At 37.8% G+C, this 21897-nt stretch overlaps 1 protein-coding gene across 1 annotated transcript in view; it reads right to left on the reverse strand.

Moving 5' to 3' along the window:
- Positions 1–21897, reverse strand: part of POU6F2 (POU class 6 homeobox 2) — a gene marked incomplete at both ends in the record, with an annotated part of 331543 nt that overhangs the window by 23808 nt on the left and 285838 nt on the right. Inside the window, one exon of the mRNA XM_082293405.1 lies at positions 1209–1415. Coding sequence (XP_082149531.1) covers positions 1209–1415 — 207 coding nt within the window. The remainder of the gene's footprint in view (positions 1–1208; positions 1416–21897) is intronic.

Below are 21897 nucleotides of genomic sequence, written 5' to 3' on the forward strand. Positions count from 1 at the left end.
CAGGAAACCAAAAGTAAACTGCTGAGTTTCATATTCCATTGAGAGGCTTTCCTGTGGTGGAGAACATGAAGCCTGCCCTCAGATCCATCCAGCTTTGTTGAAACCACGTTTATGCAACCATTGCAAAAGCATTTGCCAGTAGTGCAAGTACACTCCCACTAAAGAAAAGAGAGTTAGATAAATGACAAGTGCTTTGGAAAATGCCTATGCTAGATACCACAGAGGATAGGATGGGAAAAAAGCATGTAACCAATGGGATGTGAAATGTTTTCAGAACAAACAAAAAAAGTGACCTTAGAGATCCATTGATTTTCTACTTCCAAATAAGAAGAAGAAAAAAAAAAAGATAAAATCATTGGTTTGGAGTTCAGGTGGCCTGGGATTGTCAGCAGCATACAAGAAGCTGCTCCCTGTGCCTGGAGGAGTCAGCAGGAATGTCAAACAAACACTACCAGCAGAAGGAATGCTAAGCCGAATATTTAAGTGAGGGACATTTTTGTAAGTACCTCTTTGGTAATCACATTTGATGTATTTTCTGCCCTCAGTTTTCCCTCTTTCAGAGAAAAAAGGTGGGACTACAGTTTCTTGCTCTACAGATGTAGGCAAAACTAATGGATTTGGCTCTAGAGTAGTATAACAAGAACTACAGAAGTGTTTTTGGACCTCACTGGATCCATCCTTAAGTCTGTCAGCTACCTGCTACCTTATACTGAGTAATAAATTCCCCAGAAATTATTTCCCTTCTGTCTACCCAATTATACACAATCATATCTGATTTTCCAGTGAGGAAATCTAATAGGATTTTCTATTTTTCCTTGTTTTCCCTGCATGTTCCAAATAATTTCAAGCCCCAGTTCACTAGGTGACCACTAAGGGACTGAACGTAGGCCAGATGGGTCTCCTCTGGCTCATATTCCTATCGCATTTTCACTGCAGAAAACATCTCAGTTGGTCTTATACTGACCTTGAAAAGAAAAGAAAAAGAATAACTGGATAATCCTTGAATGTATAAATAAATTATGTAATACAACATTATTAATTACTACATATATTGTATGCAGTAATACACCAGGCAGGACTGAGTTAATTTTTGTTATTAAAAATGGTAAAGAAGTGGGGGTATTTAGAGAGGCCATGAGAGTGTCTGTGAGGAGCAGAAAATTTCTGTGTACCTGTTTTGATAATCATTCAGGCTACGGACACTTTACCTGCTGGCCTGGTTTGAGCGGCGATAGTGTTATTCCCTGGGTATTGATCACTGGGAGTATCTGGTTGCCGATGACAGTGGCGATGATCTGACCCTGGGCATTGGTCAATAACTGTGGAGTGATCGGCTGCACCTGAAGTCCCTGAGCTCCACCTGCCGCCTGGTTGGACGGGACTGGATTAGGCATCAGTGGGATTGTTCCAATAATCTGGAAGAAACAACACAGGGAGAATGCATGCACGCCACATATACTTGCCTTGTATGCTGCATGTTGAATCAAACTTACGTAAAAATAGCACAGAGAGACAGGTAAGACAGGCTGAGGGTGGGAAACAGTAATTCCTCTACTGGGGTGATGAGGACTTTCCAATTCATTTGCCATGTCACATATCACCTGTACATTTTACCACTGTCCACGGTCATCTGCAACAAATCTGCTGTGGCTTAAGAGCGTATGAAACAAGTGCTGGGCCACACTCTGGGCCGTGGATCACAGTTTGTTTCCACTATTCATTTTAACACACCGTGAAATAGATAAAGTATCAGTGTTTTTGTCTTGATTTCTACATCATCCATATATAATGTTACTAGGGGTGCTCGTGTAATTTTACTTGATCTTCTGATACCTGGTACTCTAGATGACCACCTATTACTCCCATGAGATCTCAGGAAGATACAAAGGGATACTGGTACCTTTCAGGGAATGTCTTATTAAGATACGTCCATAAAAATGCAGCTGGTTTTGGATGACAGCTATGAAGTACGACACAACAGGGGGCTGACGTTAGATAAAATATATTAGCTAACATTTCTGGGGCAAGTAGTTTCAGAAAGAGACACTTGTGACATCTCAGACTTGAGAATACAGTGATTTCCTAGAGTGTGAATGTGCCTGTAAAACTAATATTAGGATGAATGTCAAACAGATGTCGTAAGAAAGCTTGTCAGTCAACAAGCTGCTAGGCTGAAAAGTTATGCTGTTGTAAGATTCTTTTTACAAGTATTAGAGAATCTGAAATAAACTTCTGATGAAACTTGGGCCTAAACCCAAACTTTTTCTTTTTTTTCCAAACGGCAACATACGAAGCTGGAGTCATAGGACTGCTGCAACAGGAAAAATAAAAGTAAAAAAGCATAGCACATCTCTATTTCCTTTACCGTATCTCCCCTCTCTTTATCACAGCCTCCCAGAAAATATCTACCCTATCATAAGACTTCCAGTCTTCCCTTTCCAGAAACCTTGCTTCTTCCTCTTTATCCTCAGCATTCACCCCACTGCATTGTCCCTTTTGACTCCCATCAGTATGATCCCAATTGTCCTGTGTACCCGACCACATATTGACCTACTGGGCTGCTGAGAAAGAGGGTGGGTTATGACTGAGTTTTCCTTCTTTTTCCTCAGTGGAGATAGAAACAGGGTAGTTTTCCTTAGTCTGTCTGCTGGTTCTCATTCAATTTAGGAGCTTATTATTTTTAGACATCTTTGTTTCTGAAAAATTTTATAGAAATTAATCAGCTGATTCAAAGACATTAAGTAGGTATGGAGGGCTGGATGGATGGAAAGAGAAAGAGAAGTATACATAGTACTAGTCACAGACTAGTTTCCTCATGAAAATAGGCTGAAGTGTTCCTATTTGAAACTCAAAAGCAAGTTTGTTCCCCAAACAAACTTATAAAACAAAACACATAACATTTCTATTGATTTCAACAATTAATTTATATTATATCAATGGAACCCATACAATACAGTGTAAAAATAGCTCTAAAATAATTGTTTAGTGAAAACATCAGTTAGCTTTTTGGGCAGACGACTAAGTTGCTTTGTGCAAGTGCGAAGTAGAACAACACAGAATCTCTTGCTATGGATATAAAATGAACACAGGTGTGAAGTGTGTGGTGAAGAGTAACAGAGATATGTGAAGATATCTGCCTACTGAAATCATCAGAGGTGATACACAACAACCCCAGAAAATTAATTCTTAAAAAAGCATCATGCAAAGATATCCAAATAATTCAGGCATAGATGGAGGGGCAGGTGGCTGTTGTCACCCTCTCCATTATTAGGCTAAGATATGACTCTATTGAGTGACAGGGTCCTAATGAGTGACTGCTCCTTCAGCAGTCACACCCAATGATGTGCCTCGAGGTAAGCTCAACCATGAAGTACTAGGTGGCAACCTAAACTGACTCCTGGAGCAAGAAGAGTGCACTTGGTTAGCTATGGCAGCTCAGGTAACAAGTGGTAGGTGCTGAAGTTATCATTGATTTACCAAACTTGCCCAGTTAGAAGGACTTAGCATGGGAAGGCCAGAGAACTGTAAAGGAAAGCAGGACAGCTCTCCTGTGGGAGAACCTGATAAAAAGGCAAGCCCAGCTACTAAGCTGTATTGTAAGAGCTGCATATATCAAGACTGTTCAAAAGACTGTAAAGATACAATTTAAGTTCTTAATGCATTGCTAAAAGGTAGACAGATCAATAAAGATTATTACCCCCATTTTACAGAGCATGAAAGTGAAGCACAGTGAAGCATATTCAGTTAGCCTTCTAAGCTGAAATTTCCTGAGAGGTTCTCTTGGCAGATCACAACGCTTTTATTTTTTGTGGTTTTTTTAAGGTATCCCTAGCTGAATGGCAACTGTTTTCCTGTTCATGTGAGAAGATGGCTGTTCACTGAGGAGACAGGCATTTATTTTCATCATTATCAGATTTGAAATTGTTTTCTAAAATCAAACTTTCAACATGAATGAAATACAACTGCAATGCAGTGCAACATGTAAATATCTCCCAGTTTCTGTGACCTAACATATTTATAGGTAACAAATATATTCTTTCACTTTTAATATAATCTCACCCAACACAAGAAATAATCCTTCTTAATTTTATCAGCAGAGACATATCAAAGGCCTCCCCTCCCTTTGCCATGTCTGTAAAGGACACAACCTTGGACTGTCATTGCTCCAATGTAACTTTAACTATCAAGGTCCTAATCCCAGCAAAGCAAAAAATGCTGCGTTGGTGTTATCAGTAATAGAAATGTTTGCATTCACATTTAAAATGCATTTCTTGGACTGCAGTTGGACATTTCACAGAATGACAATGCTGAAGTGGACAGTTTGTAAGGTCAGAAGCAGAAGGCTATCTATATGTATTAATGTGTGTCACACACCATACTGTACATGGCATGCTGTACATGCACACAGCCAGAAATGGAGCAGGGAAAACACAGATGGGAGAAGTGTTCCAGAAGGACAAATGAACAAATGCCCTCAGGGGTGTTAACATAGGACCCAAGGGTAAATCTTAATGGGAAACAGAAACTTACTGAGATTTCAGAAGATTTTATTTTCTTTTTTACCAAAACAAATTCTTGTCTGGTTAAGAAAAAGATATCCACTTGTCTCTTATTTAAAAAACAAGGCTACTCTTTATTGCATGCAGCTTTGGTATGGCTAAATCAGAATCAGGTTTCCCCTTTCAAGTTCCCCCTTGTCCAAGTACCCTCTCCTAAATATCTTAATTGCTCACTGATTCACACATAAGAAGTGCTACAACTGGATTCCTTCCTTAAACCTCATGTGACTGTCGTGATGCTGAGCCAGATCCCTCTTTCTTCTAATTTTGGTATGAAATTTCACCCTGGGTCTTGCTAATCTGTCTTCTTAAATTATCGTAAAATTTGAAGACAATTAATGGGTTTGATACATTTGAATTTTGTCAAGAAATAAAACAAGGCCATGCCACAGGCTTGAAGCACTGGCATGCCACAGTAGAGACTATTTAATTGCCAGTGATTTCCCCAGTCGGGAGGCATTGCTCCTTTCTAGGAAATGCTGCTCCTTCAGATTACATTCAAAGATGGTTCAGGAATAACATGTGACAGGGACTCATCCCACAAAATACTTACAGAGTCGTACAGAAAGTACAAGTTGGAAAAGGCCTCTTAAAGACCATCTAGTTCAACTCCTCAGCCGTGAGCAGTGATATATTTCACTAGACCATGTTGCTTAAAGCCCCATCCAACCTGGCCTTGAGCACTTCCACAGTGAGACATCCACAATGCTATGCCTTCTCTGAGACACAGCAGAATAGGCTTCTTACTCTGCTAGTGTTTGGACTCAAATTCCTAAACAATCCTGCTTGTCAAAGATGTACTTGAGGAAAAAAGCCCCCAAATCTCTAAAAGTTCTCATGCTACAAAAATACAATCTTAAAAGTTCTGGGGTTTTTTGTGTGTCTTTCACAAGTCCTTTTTATACATCATACAACAGAAAGCAAGCACTGTTCAAAAGGAGCTGCAAAACAGGTGTTGTATGCAAAACAACAACCAGTTTTGAAAGCCCAGGGGTTAACTCAAGGGACTCCCTTTTCAATCCTTCTCTAAGGGAGTCAGACACAGTAATCTGCATAGCACTGTCGATTAAAATAAATTACACCAGGTTGTATCTATCTGAGGTACAGGTTCCTCATATAGGTACAAAATGCAGTGCAGGTGGAAACTGTACTGAGATATTTAATGTAAATTCAGACTTCAACTTTCTTTATAGAGACAGGGCTTTGGTCCTCCTCTACTAAGCACAAAGAAAGACTGCAATTCTGGCCCTGTTCAAGTGACAGTGTTGCCAGAATCCTTGGTGGACTTAGATTATCACTTCAAGTATTCAGTATGTTTCTTTCCTTTTTGTTCATGGATAAATGGATACATCAATTGTGTTGAGCTGCTTAGAGAGCAGCTTATACAGAACTTAACTTAGTATTTTTCTGCTTCCCAAATTCAACTAAATTTTAAAAGTCAGTTGTTTGTTTCTAACTTCAAAAGAAATTTGGGGTGATTTTTAACAGCATCTGAATATTTTCTACTGATTAATCTATTAGTGTGATTTTAGCACCCTAGGGTTTCAAGATACCTGACATCAGATCTCTCAGATCTTACAACTTGAACCTACCATTGCCAAGATGATGTCTGCAATAAAGTTGTAAGGATTGGCTTGCACATGAAATTAATTTGTCGACCTACACCTACATACCAGGTATGGGCTCAGTAGTCTTTGCCTCCATAGTCCTGCAAACTGTAAATTTATCTGCAATGAAGAAATAGCACACAATTAAAGTGAAGGTAAAATCCCAAGCAATGGAGCTGTCTATGGAGGGGAAAACCCCCAAATCCTCAGTATATCAATAATTTCTGTGAATATTACCCCCAATGGCAGAGTAATGTCCTAACACTGATTAACTGAAGTTTAGTCAGTATTGTACCTTTAAATAGATTTCGGCCTTGCTCAATAAGGTTTCCTCTTAAAAATGAAATAGAAACATCTGATCTCTTAAAAATCTGATCCTTTGAGCAAATGATTCTTAAGAATTAATAACATTAAAAAAAATCCATTCTTATCCTTCTTTCATATTTAATTGCCTTTGTGGTTTACTTTGCTGTAACACACAGGCTGAAACCGTGGAGAAATGAGTGATTGCTCATAACTTCTGGGGATAAATGTCTAACTGCAGCACTGCAGATACAAAACCAGATTTTGCATAACTCTGTGACAGACTAATAGATGATTTCCTAGTAGTGAGTCTTTCCTTGTGGCTCCTAATAAACCTACTGTGTCTTGACATTAGGTGAAGCTGCCATGATACTCTAAAATGAAGCATACCACTGTTTTGTATTAAGTTCTTCTCCCTCTCCGCTCATCAGAAACAGGGATGGCGCCCTGCTTCATTGTTTTCCTAGCACAACCAAAGGAATATTACAAACTGTAGCCAAATCGATGGTTCAACAGCTGCCTTTGTTTCTGCTCTGAAGTATAAGTAAAATCAAAGACCAACTACACTAGTTTGTTTCTACTGCCAGCCAGGGCTGACATAAAGCAAATGGTGACATTTCATCTGAAAAATGTCTTTAACTGTAAAAAGGAAATATTAAATACTTTTAGTAGTACCATCAAAATGAACATCTCTTCAATTTGATCAATGTTATAACTCTTTACATATTGAAGGTTAATTATTCAGTTTTGAACAACAGAACAACAACATAAAAAGAAAACAGAAAAACAGGGGAAAAGTGTAAGAAGCAACATAAAAATTGTTCAGCCAAATGAGACAAACCATCACATACACATAGACAAATGAGGGTGTTGGTGGATAAGCAGATGACCTGGCAACATGTTCTTGTAGCCCCAAAGGCGGCTGCATCCTGAGCTGTATCAGAAGAGTTTGGGGAAAGTGTTTGTCTCCCTCTACTCTGCCCTCAACAAGCCCACATGGAGTGCTGACTCCAGCTCTGTAGTCTTCAGCACAAGAAAGACAGGGACCTAGCAGGTCCAGATGAGGCCACAAGGATGATCAGAGGGCTGGAGCATCTCTCCTATGAAGGCACACTGAGAGAGTTGGGGCTGTTCAGTCTCAGGAACAGAAAGTTCTGGGGACAATTTACAGCAGCCTCCCAGTACATAAAGGTGGCCTAAACACTGGCCAGGGACTGTTTTACAAGGGCATGTAGGACAAGGGATCCATGATAGGACAAGAGGTAATGGCTTCAAAGTAGGGAGGGGAGGTTTAGATGAGATGTTAGGAAGAAATTTTTCACTGTGAGGGTGGTGAGAGTAAGTTGCCCAGGGAAGTTGTGGATGCCCCATCCCTCAAAGTGTTCAAGGCCAGCTGAATGGGGCTTCAAGCAACCCGGTCTAGTGAGAGCTGACTCTGCCATGGCAGGGGGTTGGAACTAGATATCTTTAAGGTCTCTTCCAACCCAAATCATGCTATGATTCCATGATTTTCTACAGTTTTGCTAACTTTATTCAGAAGCTGCTTCTGTTCAGACATGTTGCATGGTCACTATCAGCATGAGTTACTTTAAGGAGATAATCTAAGGAGAAAATGACTGAGGAAAAGATATACTAATGTGAATCTGCACAGGATTCTTTAGCCTCTGCGCAGATTTCTCTGCCCCTTTCTTAATCACATACATGTATATGTATATATATATACAGTATCTATATAAATTATAAACACATAGACACAGATATTTTTAAAAGTACATATGATTTATTATCTACCAATATCAATAAACCCAGCTAGTTATATGCACTATACTGCATATATGCAATCTGCTGCCAATCTACAAACTGAAAAATTGGTATCATGAATACAAGGAATACAATTTGCAGACTTCTTTTGAAAAAAATGCTATTCCATCTCATTCTTTGGAGTAATGACAGTATGATTGTTGAACCCCATACAGGATGAGAGTAAGGCTGACTGTGTCTTTCAAATTAGAAGTGGTATTAATTCATGCAAAGCTTGAAAATTTCCTTTGCTGCATTTTATTTCCTAATGACAACTCAAAAAAATGGCACAACAAAATGCTATTAGGAGAAAAAGGTATCAAACAGTGATACTAGAAACAGGCACCTATGAAACTGTACTCCTGGGTCACCATTTAATTAAAGGAATTGTAATTTTCAAGGTTAAGTATTGTTCATATATTGTTCAATGTATTGGATAGATAATTGATTGTAAGTATCATAATGGAATATTGAGTCCACCATTCTGCCTGATTCTCTCAGTGCTTTATTTTTAGAAAATAATGTTTGTGTATTAACATCAAACCATACAGGAGTTTATCTGTCAACACTGTAGGAATTACATGGTGAAACCTTTCGTAAGCAAATACTATTATGTTCTGGTAGTAGGAGCATGTGTACTGTCATAAATAAGGATGTCTTTTTTATCAAACATTCTGAATAACACAATATTTTCTCAGAAAAATCTAAAGATATATAATTATCAAATTAAAGATTAAAAATTATGTTGAGTGTCTGCTGAATTGTTCCTTCTAAGCAATATGCTTATCAGATTTAACTTCCTTTAAAAAACAAGAATTAAATCAGGCATCAGGATCCTTAGAGGTCATAGTTTTCTGAGTATAGCAAAGCAGCTGTTGTTTTTAATTAGATTTGCAGGTCCTAAGCATTTCTGAAAATAAGCTAGTGAGATTCTTATGAAAATATTTATTATTTAAAATTATTTGATGGATGTATAGTATAAAATATTTTAACAATATTTTTGTTTGTTTTGACAAGAGATCCACGATATGTTATGACAGAACAGCCAATACTATAATATTTGTTATGACAAAACAGTCTTAATTTCTAATAATATTTGATTATCACAAAAAGATTTCACAACTAACTGTTTTTAGTATTTTACTGCTTGTCTCTCAAGCCACAAATAGCTTTCCTGACTGCTGTGCAGATCCTTCTAGGGTGTGTACAAGCAAACACACTTTTGTATGTGTGGTTTTGTTTTGGTTTTTTTTTTTTTTTTTTTTTTTTGGTAAATCCTCTTGACAAAAAGTAATGGTATTCATTTTCTCAGTAATTAAATACACAGCAACTGGACCAGCAGTGTGAATTTCTAGAATAAAATACAATGAAAATATTTTGGTAAATATTCATTCATCCCTACTTCCTTTTCATGAGGCTGTAATTTTCATAGTTGCCTACAGAAGTATCATTGCTGTTTGGCTTCTCTGAAGATTCCAATATCAACTAAGTATCAAAGTTTGAGAGGCAAGAAATCCCTGCTCTGAAACAAAATTTCTCAACTTTTCAAGCTTTGTATCTGGGCTGCAACTCCTAAGCCAACCATTAATTTCTGTCTTTAGAATAAAAACTGGATTTAGATTCCTTTAGAACAAAGATTGTCTCTTTTCAGTGATAACATTACTTCCTGCTACTTGTCTCTCAGAGCATAAAGAGTGGACTTGCTTCCAGACATATCAGAATCTAACATACTGGACACACATCACAATGTAGCCATGCTGAGACATTCAAGGATAGCTTGGGGAACAATTTCCCATTTCTCAGCAAGCCTAACTAGGCCCAGCACAAGGTGTACAATGTGATTAGGTTGCTTCCACGCTATGGTGACATTACCATCTTGTTTGGAACTACCTTTGCTGTACTGCACTGTACTGGCCTGCTGCAGAGATGCTATGGAGAGGTGAGGAGCCAGAGTGAGGCAGGGTTTAGTGATTGCTCTGTGATCCTGTGGTTTTTACATAAGAACTGCTGTTGAGACATAGCCCTGCACAGATATGAATGAGATAATGTCCTCTACTGCCAAACAGTTCTCACCGAAATAGTGTGGGTTTAATTTTTCAAAATGTAATATTACCCTTTTTTAAAAGGGATGTGGCACACTACTGGCAACGTCTGTGTCTGGATGAGAAGGATTATTTCTGGTGTTATATTTTTATTTCTTTCCCTTGATTGTTCCTTTCAACTTGTTTTGCATAGACAATTAAGGAGATGGCATGCTCTTCACTGCCTTGAGCGGGTGGTCACCACTGTCACTGGTTTATCTTGTGATGCCATTCCTGAAAAGTTATTCTACTAGAAGTGCTATGGTCTTGCAAATGTATGCTAAATTTGGCAACCTCAAAGACTTAGATTTCTTTTTCATTTTCATTGATGAAATTTTCTGAGGAAACAGAAGTATATTTTGGAAAAATGGCTTTGAAGGCCTAATGATGTTTTATTCTATCCTTGACTTATCTGTTTAGAATACCAATGGATGTTTTCTTAGGTACTCGAGGAGAAACTGGACTGAAATCACTAACCATTAAATAATCTTCAGATGTAATCTTTAGGACCAGAGTTCTTTAATTAGATTACAGGTCAAAGAAGTTCTAGGCCATCAATATATTCTTGAACAATCTACTCTCATCTTCTGACTATAAAATTATCTACACTATATAAAATATTTATCAGAGATCATTGGATTTCTCAGTCTGTAATTCTTAAGGGTGAAATTAATTGCGTATGCTGATTTACTCAATCATTTCAGATTTAGCCAAAATTCATTGCAAGAAGGTTAATATATATTGTAATCAACCAGTATCAATGATACTCAGCACTGTTGTTAGACAATCACATTTCTCCAAATACTGTTATAGATCTTGAGCTTGCTGCACAGATGCCATGACTGTGAATGATATGGTAGTTGTCTCTCAACCCATAACTTCAACATAGCACTGTACAAGACAACATTTGTCTAAAAACAAAGTCATGCCCTACTTCAGATGAGGTTTCTATAATTTTAGATGACCTAGACTTTAGCTAAATAAAATATAGAACTGTTGGTCTTATTAATTAAGACTTGTAACTTTTACTGTGATAGCGTATGAAAGCTCAGGGCAAGGCTGAGATGAGTAACTGTGCAGTAGTACACAAATGTGCAACTGAAACACTTTTCAGTTTTGCAGGACACGCATTTCTTCCACAAGTGGCTTTCTGACTACTGAGAACAAGGCACAATGCTTATCACAGCATGACTATGGTGGAACAAACCATCCTGGATTATCTCTCTACTATAGTGGATATCACTGTGGAAACAAATGTTCCAGCCTATAAAGTGGAATTTTGCTATAATGCACCACAATTATGTGGGAGTTAAAGACAAGAAGAAAAAACTGATTTCACCGAAAGAAGGTGAAGAAACTTAGATAGATCGCATGTAAATTCTTGAATGGAAAATAGTCATGACTCCAAGTTTCTAGATCTGAATGTCTAGGAATAAAAATCCTTCCTAAGATCACATATAGCTTCCTTTTGTCACCCATTCATCACAGAGGTGATTACTCTTTTAAGTACCATTGAAAATTTGCCAGCCAAATACAAGCCAGGCCTTAGTCCTTCTTACCTTGTGAAATTTGTTCTGGCTCCTGGTTCAGCACACTGCTCTGCCAATCAGCTCACCTTTGAAAAGTTTGTTAAATTACAGGCCTCCATTCAATCACCTGTAATATGTACTGTATAAATACTATTTATCTCCCCACCAGTACTTGTACAGGCATTAAGTAATTTCCATAAGGCTACCCAAGAGTTATGAAGAAGAGATATCAAAAAAAGTAGGGTATTTTTATGTTGAAGGTGAAAATACACTCATCTGGTTTTCTTCTTGAATATTAGTAGCGGGACTGTATGCTTCAGTGCTCGAAAGCATAGTGACCACATTATCTCATATTATCAAATGCATCATTAATGTACTTCACCTGACCTGACAGTCGGAAAGGAAAGAAAGCTGCTCTGCTCACATCTTACAGCTTGGCTTAAATTTGTCCACTTTGAACACCACCCTATAGGAATTACGGTTTTAAGTTCTGTAATACAGAACTTAGTATCTACCACGAATGACTAGTCTTAACATCTGTCTCAGAACAAAACATTCTCCTGATGCAATGGCACTTAACTCAGGAGGTAGCTGCCTGTGGGTCTGGAGATGAATATCCAGAATTCAGTCACTGCTCACTTTCCATTGGCCATTTGAGTCCTTCTCAGAGCTACCAACTAACTTTTGTACATTCAAGATGTTCCTACTGAAACAAATACTTAAAAATTACAGTTAAATCTAACTAAATGATTCTCAAATGTAGGGAAGACATAGGAAGAGACTGTGTTTATGAACCTGTGATGAGAACATACAGCTTAATTACCAGTTTCATTCAGGCCTGGTCCATAGGTCTGCTTAAGGGAGTTAAATAACTATGATTTTCTTATTTAAAGCAGCAGTGGCCCTGAGGTAATCCCATCTTCAACACCTACATTGCTACTGTGTGGAAGCAACATGTTCCTGATACAGACAGGCAAACTGAAATTTGTTTATATATTTTTATATGAATTCAAACTACTTTATTCAAACTACTCTGCTGTCAGCAGAGCCCATATCCATGAAGTCTGTTCTGTGGAAGGCAGATCACAGACAATGTTCTACTCTTGCATACTGTCTCTGTAGCAGTCCTAAAAGGATTTCCTTTTCAACTGTGATCTGCAGAGCACCAAAGGTGAGGAGCTCCATTACTTTTTTGACTCTAAAGAAAGGGAAGGATAAGAGCAGATAATCAGCTGTTTTCAGAATCCCTTCTCCATCTGTGTAGTTGTCATTTGTCTTACACTTACATTTTCAGTTACTTTGCGCAAGCCGTTGTTTTTTGATATGTTAGAATAAGACCTTAGCACTGTGTTCCGCTGTGATTATGCATTCCATTAATGATTATGGGGGTGCTGTAGAAAATAAATAACAACAATCCTATTTTTCATTACAGAATTAAATTGTTATATTACGTAATAGTCTCACATTTCCTTAGTTAAGATGACTGACGACTGTGATGCACTCTATCAAGACTTTCAAGTGGGATGCTACTGCTGCACTTTCTGATAATTTTTACTGGTTTACAGGCTCCTGAGGGAAGAACAAAGGGGGTGCTACTTTACCTTCATCAGTACTGAAATGTTTCCTTTACCAAAGAAAAACACATTAACGCCATTTTAAACACGGTGTAAAATGTTGAAAATCATAGCAAACGGTTGGGGGAAAAATGCAGTGGTAGTCTAGAACTGACTCTTATGCTTACAATTTATTTCAAATGTTTCCCTAGAGCTATTGTTTTCTACATTACTCCTGCAGCTGTGGCAGCTGGGGTGTCAGTGGACCTCAATGACTTGCACTAAATAAAGTGGTCCTTACGAAGTTCAGAAGACATAATTCACAGTTACAGCTACAGCCCTCTTGTAAGGAACCCCAGATGTTCCTCCACATTATCATTCAGAGCACTTAAACAGCTCAGCTTTGCCAATCCACACTTAAAAGTCACAGAATCATGCTGGTTGGAAAAGACCTTTGAGATCATCAAATCCAGCCATAAACCTAACACTGCCAAGTCCACCAGCTTAATTCAACCTCTCTCTCCTGGTATGTAATGCCTAAGTGTGGAAAAGATTGAAATGAAACAAGAAGATTCTTCATGGAGTGATGTAATATCCTCAGTGCTTTCAAGAACCAGAGAATCTAGCCACAGATATGTTTAACATATGAAAGTGTAAGGATCATCAGATGTTGCTTCTTTCACTCAGGCTTTACCTTAAGTAGTCTCCCTGTTAACAACCCAAAGAGCAAGATATTAAATAGAACGAAAAATGGTGGAATCTTCTATAAGGAGAACAAAGCAGATGTGAACAGGAGAAAAAAGCAATCACAAAAAAATATTTAGTTTTAGATATTGTCAAAATGCATATTGTAGTTAAAAACGTTCTTGTAATACATTTTTTAAAAAACCAACTCAGTCTCAGTAATATGAAACCTCCAAAAGCACTTCTTATTTATTCTTGGAGCAATAGTGGAAAAGATTTCCTGGCATATGGGAATTACAGCAGAAGAATGAAGAGAAGAGTGAAGTGCAAATGCCATAGTACAATTCATATATGGAATATTTTAATTGCAGGTAATGGCAGATTTTCAAATTTCTAAGTCAAGGAATTGTGCTCATTTCTGAGACAGAATTGAGTATAATAACTGCCCTTGAAACAATATCAATATTTCTTCCTGAGCAGAGCACAGCATAGTAAAATGCACTAAAAGATGAAAGCTCTTTGATCCTCTTGCATGCTTAAAGATACCAGAACAGTGCCAATACATTTTGAGGAAGAGGCTAGACAGAAAAGAAATATTGTTTGCTAAGATAGCACAATGTCCCAAAATAGTGGCACTGAGTGTACTAAGGACTACAGCAATACTTATTGTTCATAGTTCTATCCCCTTTTTTCTCCACTTCATTCAGGTGAAGTCATTAGTATGAAAACAGATTTGATCTTGACATACACGATAGCTCTATCATTTCAGCCCCCAATATTAGGGAAAGAAAAGCATCTGGATTATATCACAGTGTAGATCTTATGAGCCAGGAGCAGACTGAATAACCAGAATCCCAGAAGTCATTTACAAGAGCCATTGAGATTCTTTCAATAGTCCAGTGGTTTGGCTGCACTCAATGGTTTGCCATGGCTCTGCTGCCAATTGCCAGGTGATATTTTCTAGGAAGATTTAATCTATTGACTTCTTGTTTATTGATGATGCCAATTATCTCTGGACTCCATTTTAGTTTGGAGCTATGTTTACATAACACTATCAGGCTCTGACTTGACTTTTGCCTATAAAAATCAAAAGTAATCTACTGACCTGAATGCAATGGCCCCCAGGACTTAAACATGGAACAGACTGGTGTCTGGGTCCAGATGAAGCCTGTAGTTCTTTTAAAATTATGAATTGCGTCAGGCTAACTTGTACCCTGAGCAGCCTAGGTCTGGCCTTGACTGGTTATCTCAAGCTTTGGTTTCAGCTGAAACTAGAAAACTGTAGGGGTTCTTCCTCCTTTTCACTGTTCATATAGAATCCATTTTTGTTGGAATCCAAAGTGCAGGGAATGTTTCTCTGCCTGTTCTGAAGGACCCATCCTGCCTGGAAAACACTGCTTTTGACCTTCATCCGTGGAGAAAGCTGCCAAGGCTCTGGGATGAATTAAAATCTACAAGGGTGTGAGTTAGGTGGTAGTATAATATATAGTTTGTTACAGAGTGAAAAATTTAGAGTTTTTAGGTTTATTAGTATAGAAAGTAGATGAAAGCAAGATGGAGGATCCTTGTAGTTTTTCAGGTCTCTTCCTTCTTCTTGACCTACTCCATTTTCTGCAGTGTTGGTAGTACAGAATGATATGTTAGAAAATGCCGCAGTATAGGCTACGTGAATAGATAGTTCATTAGGCATTGGTAGAAAAGTAAAAATAATGTATGCTTTTTGTGACCATTGGTTAGTTTACCTTTAAAAAGCCCTGAGTTTTCCTGCATTTGCCGTTTGTATTTGCTCTGCTTCATGCTATGCTGTCGGCATGTAAATTACTGATATGATAAAATAAACAATCCGAAGACGGGGAAATTCAAAAGACCCGTTTGTCTCTTATTCCTGGCAAGGACTTTCTCCCCATCTGGGGAGGACATGTGGGGGTCGAGAACCTTCACACATTTTTGCCTAGTGGAGCCCCAAGCAAACCAAGTGGATGACACATGAGTAATTTTGAAAGGAAAGCGAGAAATTATGTCCATTTTTGTTTTCACTTCAAAATGGTACTTAAACTAAATTTCAATTTAAAATTAAATAAAACTCTGAAAAAAATGTTCAGGGTAGATGGAGCCATTCTTCTCTAATCTGAAATCTTTAATATTCTTTTTAACCTTTCTAGGTTAAACTAGAAAAAAGCACCACTAAATTGTCAAACAGAAAATGTAAAAATAACACACTTAAATCTTATCCAGACACTGTACTTTAAATTTTTACTGAACAAATTTGTCAAAATGACACATTTTATATTTAGATTCAATGCCATTTTTCCATCAGAAGTCAGTGATGAAAAAAATATCATTCAGTTCTGCTCATAGTGCTGCAGGAGTTTATAGTAAAAGATAGTTAAATGAGGTTGTAAAATGTAATTATAATTCAGTCTTTAACATAAATTCAAATGTCACACTAGAATTCTGAGGGGTGGTTCTAGATACATAATAGATTTCCTCAAAGCTCACTGATTTCATTGCTGATAAGGTCTCCAAGAGCACTTGCACTAGGGAAGACTCCAGGACCTCAGCTATGGGGTTGAAACCTGGTGTGCTATGTACTGGAGAAAGTAAAGGTTGAAGTAGACCCTGCTTTTAAAAGGCAGAGAAAGCCCTTTTGCTGTTAGGACAGGTAATGTGCTGCCATATTCCAATGGAACAGAATAAAGTCCTGCATTCCCAGTGAATATGTGCGGGAAAAAAAAAAAAGGAAGAGAACACTCCTTTCTTAACTCTCTCTCTCCCCAAACTATATACATTTGTTGAGAGCATAAAACTTCCATTTATTCTGTAGCTTTTAACAGGAAGCCTTTTTTAACATCTTGGGACATGGGCAATCTGGCCTCTAGGTTGAGTTGCTGCAGAGTGGGGGAAAATGTAAAAGACAGTGCCCTGTCTACTGTCATTCTTCCTCCAGTCCATGTTCTGAAAAGACTTGCATGGATTTCTCATTCATCACCTTATCCTGAATGATGCTCAAAACCCTCAGTGATGTCTAGCACGATACTGGGAAATGAGATGCTGGAAAGCAATGCCATGGAAAGGGACCTGGGGTTCCTGGTCAATGGCAAGTTGGATATATGCAGTGCCCTGGCAGCCACAAGGACCACCCGTGTCCTGGGTGCATCAGGCACAGCATCGGCAGCCAGGCAAGGAAGGGGATTGTCCTGCTCTGCTCTGCACTGGTGCAGCCTTACCTTGAGTCCTGTGTGCAGTTTGGGTGCCACAATATAAGAAAGATACAAAGCTGTTAGAAAACATCCAAAGAAGGGCAACCAAGATGGTGAAGGGGCTGGAGGGGAAGCTGAATGAGGAGTGGCTGAGGTCACTTGTCTTTTCAGCCTGGAGGAGACTGAGGGGAGACCTCATTGCAGTTACAACTTCCTCATGAGGAGGGGCAGGCACTGATCTCTTCTCTGTGGTGACTAGTGACAGAATCCGAGGGAATGGCCTGAAGCTGTGTAAGGGGAGGTTTAGGTTACATATTAGAAAAAGGTTCTTCCCCCAGAGGGTGGTTGGGCACTGGAACAGGCTGCCCACGGAAGCTGTCACAGCACCAAGCCTGACAGAGTACAAGAAGCATTTGGACAATGCTCTTGGGAACATGGTGTAAGCCTTGGAGCTGTCCTGTACAGGGCCAGGACTTGGAGTTGATGATCCTTGTGGGTCCCACCCAACTCAGCATATTCTCTGATTCTGTGATGATAATTGAATTGGTGAGTCTACCAGCTTCTCCTTTTTCCCTCATTTTCACCCCTCTGCCATCACCTCACAAAAAAACCAAACCAAAACAAACCAAATCATAGCAACAACAAAAAACCAACTAAAAGAACCCCACCCCACAGCAAAAAACCCAAATCCAACCAAACAAATCCCATCCCTCCCTTCCAAACAAAACCAAAAACCAAACCCAAAATCCGTTTCTCAGATTAAAAAGAAAGTTTATCCCGGCTAAATGTGCGCGAGATTTGTCACCCAGGCTGCTTCACTCAGAAAGGAAAATGTAAAGAAGTGTAAACAACAAATAACCTCAAAAAAGGAATTAGCATCTCAAAAAAAAAAAAAAAAAAAAAAAGAAGAAAGTTATCAAATATGCATTTGTTTATCACAGTCAAGTTTTATGATTCCAACCTTATTCATATATATTTTATGAAGAGAATATCCATTGTGGTGGCAAAATTAAATGTATTTTGAAACTTGTATGTGACATTTATCTATCTGCTCTATCAGAAAAAAGTTGTCGTATTCACTCAGACATATATTACTTTTTCAATTTCCTGTCAGTAATGTTTTTTTAATGTTCTTTAGGGGGAGACCACAGGATTTCTCATTTCTAACAACAAAGACCATAATGCTTTAGAATTATGTTTATGAGTTTATACCTAAAATTTTGCACCAACTTTTTTTTTTTTTTTTTTTGAGATGAACAGTTTGTTCTTATCCATGACAATCATGGGTTTTGGGTTGTTGGGGGTTTTTTTTTTGTTTGTTTTCTTTTTTTTAAAGAAACAGTCAAGTATCTGACAGTGGTCTGTCTTTTTTTTCTTCTTTTAAAGTTCATCATACAAAACACAAACTTTTGGTGCAATTTTATGATGATTCAGGTTCTACTGTGAGCCACAAGAGATAACATAGAAAAAAAAGCACAAGTATTGAAACTCCTTATCACATATCTTCCCTTCCAAGGGGATGATTTTGATAGAAAGTTCATATAAACCAAATGCTTTGAATCAACAATGCTGTGCATCAGGTAAGGCCAAAAGGTCATAGTTAGAGATGAAACAGAAACTAATTAAGAGAGTTAATTGACAAGATGGTACAGCTGTCATGCAAAACAGTGGCTGGAGAGGTGGAAAGTGAAGATGGCAACTTCTTTCTCTGAGTTGCTATTAACTGTTGTAGAGAAAACCTTATGTTGTATCCTATAGGCTCAGTGTAAATCCTGCGGGAGATGTTGAAGTCCAGTGGGTCAAGCCCCAGGTAGAAAGGACACTTTTTTCTTATGGGGTTTCTTTGATAGTATGACCCCGTCCACAATACAGAATAAGGCACACTCTTTGATGGTAAGAAAACAGGAGAATTCCATGAACAACATTCAAGGTTCATTTCTAAACAAATGCAGAACATTTGAAATCAAATTAGAAGATATGCCTCCCCTTCTAAGCATACATAATATCTAGGAGTAAAAACAAATATTTGGTAAAAGTGACAATAATTATGATGGTGTACAGGACAGAAATTCTTACATTATAAGACTCTTTCATGACATTTGTGACATCTGATGGTTGGAGCTGTGGTCTGAAGAATTAGTGTACCCCTTTTCTGTTCTAAGCAAAACAACAGGGTAAATGGCCAGAGAAATGTAAAAAGCAATCTGTCAAAAGGAGAGACATTTTCCCCCCTTCTACAGGTTCAAAAGGTTTTTTTAAACCAGGAGAACCTCAGAGATGTAAAGTCTTCAATTATGCACAAGAGATTTTTAAATAACATCATCCTGCAGATGGAATACTTAATCTTACTTGAAAGAAAAGACACTCAACAGAAAAGACCCTCCCCTTCACATTGCAAACCATCACTTAGTTGTATTATCAGTAAAGTTAAGTACACTTTAAATAATTCAGATAGATACTATTACCTTGGTGTCTATTTATTTGGGAAACACAAAGAAGCAAGCAAGCAAAACAGGAACACAATTTTCACCAAAAAAAAAAAATGAAGAATGCCTCTAGACTCATTCAAAAAATAAGGCAGGTCAGCCAGTGATAAGTTCTGCATGTCCTTCCTCAGCTGCTACCAGGAACTGAGTTAAAACTACTGTGACTGCCATGGTGAGCTTAAGGACAACATTACCAAAAGGACTCAAGTATCATTAAAAAGAACCACTGTGTGGTATTGTAAGCATGGAATTGATTTAATTTAATGTTAAACACCTAGCATTAGAAATCCAGTCGTAGACTGCCATTCAAAACTCTCTCTATTCAATGTAGAGAGTAAAAAATCTCTGCAAGATAATTTATCGAAGCTTAAAATGCCTGCCTTAGATCGGTCCTATGTTTTATTTTTTGAGAGTGTCTATTTGTTTCAGTGATGACAGGAAACAATTACAACTAGCTTAGATTGGATGCAGCCTAAGTTGCCTTTCATGTAGTTAAAATTAGGGAAAAGGAATTCAATTCAGGAGTCTAAAGAGACGTAGGACTCTCCTGAGCAGTCAATTCTAATATTGACCTACAGCCTCTAGGTCATTTGGAAAAACAAGTTCTCTTTTTACTGACCATCTGAATCTCAGCGGTACATAAAAGAAGGGTAAAATAATTTTGAAAACACCCTAAAAACTAAAATAAAACCACACAGACTTTTTCTGGGAATGACACTGAACTTTTCTTTATATTTTCTTTTGTGAGTTACTATTAATATAAAACAAGGCTTTGAGAAGACCTCGCTGTTTGAAAAGATGTGCAACACATGCACAAAATGAAATCTATTTGACCATCCTTGTCTATTACAAATATAAACACAGAGATAGAGATTATTCACTTAAATTCCTTCAACTTGACTGGTAATATCTTGACACATTTCACTGGGGAGGGTATAACTTACACAGCTCTTGAAAAGTAAGTTTAAGAAAAGGACACAGCAATGACTATGGACTAAAGATTTATTAGAAAGATTCCCTAACCATCCCTTGGAAGTAAAATTTCCATTCTGTGCAAACTCAGTGAGAAATTGCTTTCTTGACATGGTACTCATTTATCTCCCCCCACTCTGTGTTCTTTGAGGTCTCCTTTTGCATCATTTGTTGGCTAGTATGAGGCCGATTTAAACATTTCTACATTTGTGCTGTTGCCAGAGACCACAGTGATTTAGTGAATCAGGAATGCATCATTCATGTTTGTTCCCTCTTTTCACTGCATATGATTTTAAGGAGAAATAAAAGGCAAGAGAGAGCCAAGGGTACAACTTGCCTCAGTAAGTGCTTCTTAGGAGGGGCCCTTTCCATTGATGGATCAGGTTATGAGAATTTGAGCTCGGCTCAGTAATATTTAACATATATATTTTTATTTGTATTCAGAAAAGAAGCCTTTTGTTGCAGCATATTTACTTGTGACATTTTGTTCTCAATATACGGGGTGTAATACATTGTTGTTTAAGGACTTCCATGTAAGCAAAGGTCTAATTATCCATCACTGTATATACAGAAGCATGACCCTATCTGAACAGACAAATGCTTCTGTATATTACTAACAGTATTTATAGGTCAGTAGTCTAATGTTAAGGTTGTAAATAATTACCCTGAGAAGCTGGTAAAAAGCTAGTCAAGATTTTGTTCTGTACTCATTTCCAATATCCCCCTTATACTCTTATAAAAACACAGTTTGTGACTGCAATTTCAGAACATATTCAATCAGCTCTTAGACTTTGCAGATGAGAATCAGGGCTTACTATGCCTTTCTGTATCTGGTGAACTGAGAATCAGGTAGTTTTACTCTCTTTGGACCTTCATGAACAAAAATTTAAATTCAAACTCTTATTTTTTCCAAGCAGTCATTAAATTTCATCTCGGTCTCTGGGCAGATTTTTGTCTTGGCTGTTGTGGCAAAAATTCTCATCTGTGGTAGAGAAGAATGTGGTACTTTTTGCTAATATCAATTACATGCTAACGTTATTCAAAGGTGTTGACTTTATAATTTATCTAACCTCTGTGTGCATTGGTTCTTAAACTTTCTGCTTTAGCTAAAGGAGTATCTTTC

The sequence above is a fragment of the Coloeus monedula genome (genome assembly GCF_965178545.1).
Source record: "Coloeus monedula genome assembly, chromosome: 1".
Lineage (NCBI taxonomy): Eukaryota > Metazoa > Chordata > Aves > Passeriformes > Corvidae > Coloeus > Coloeus monedula.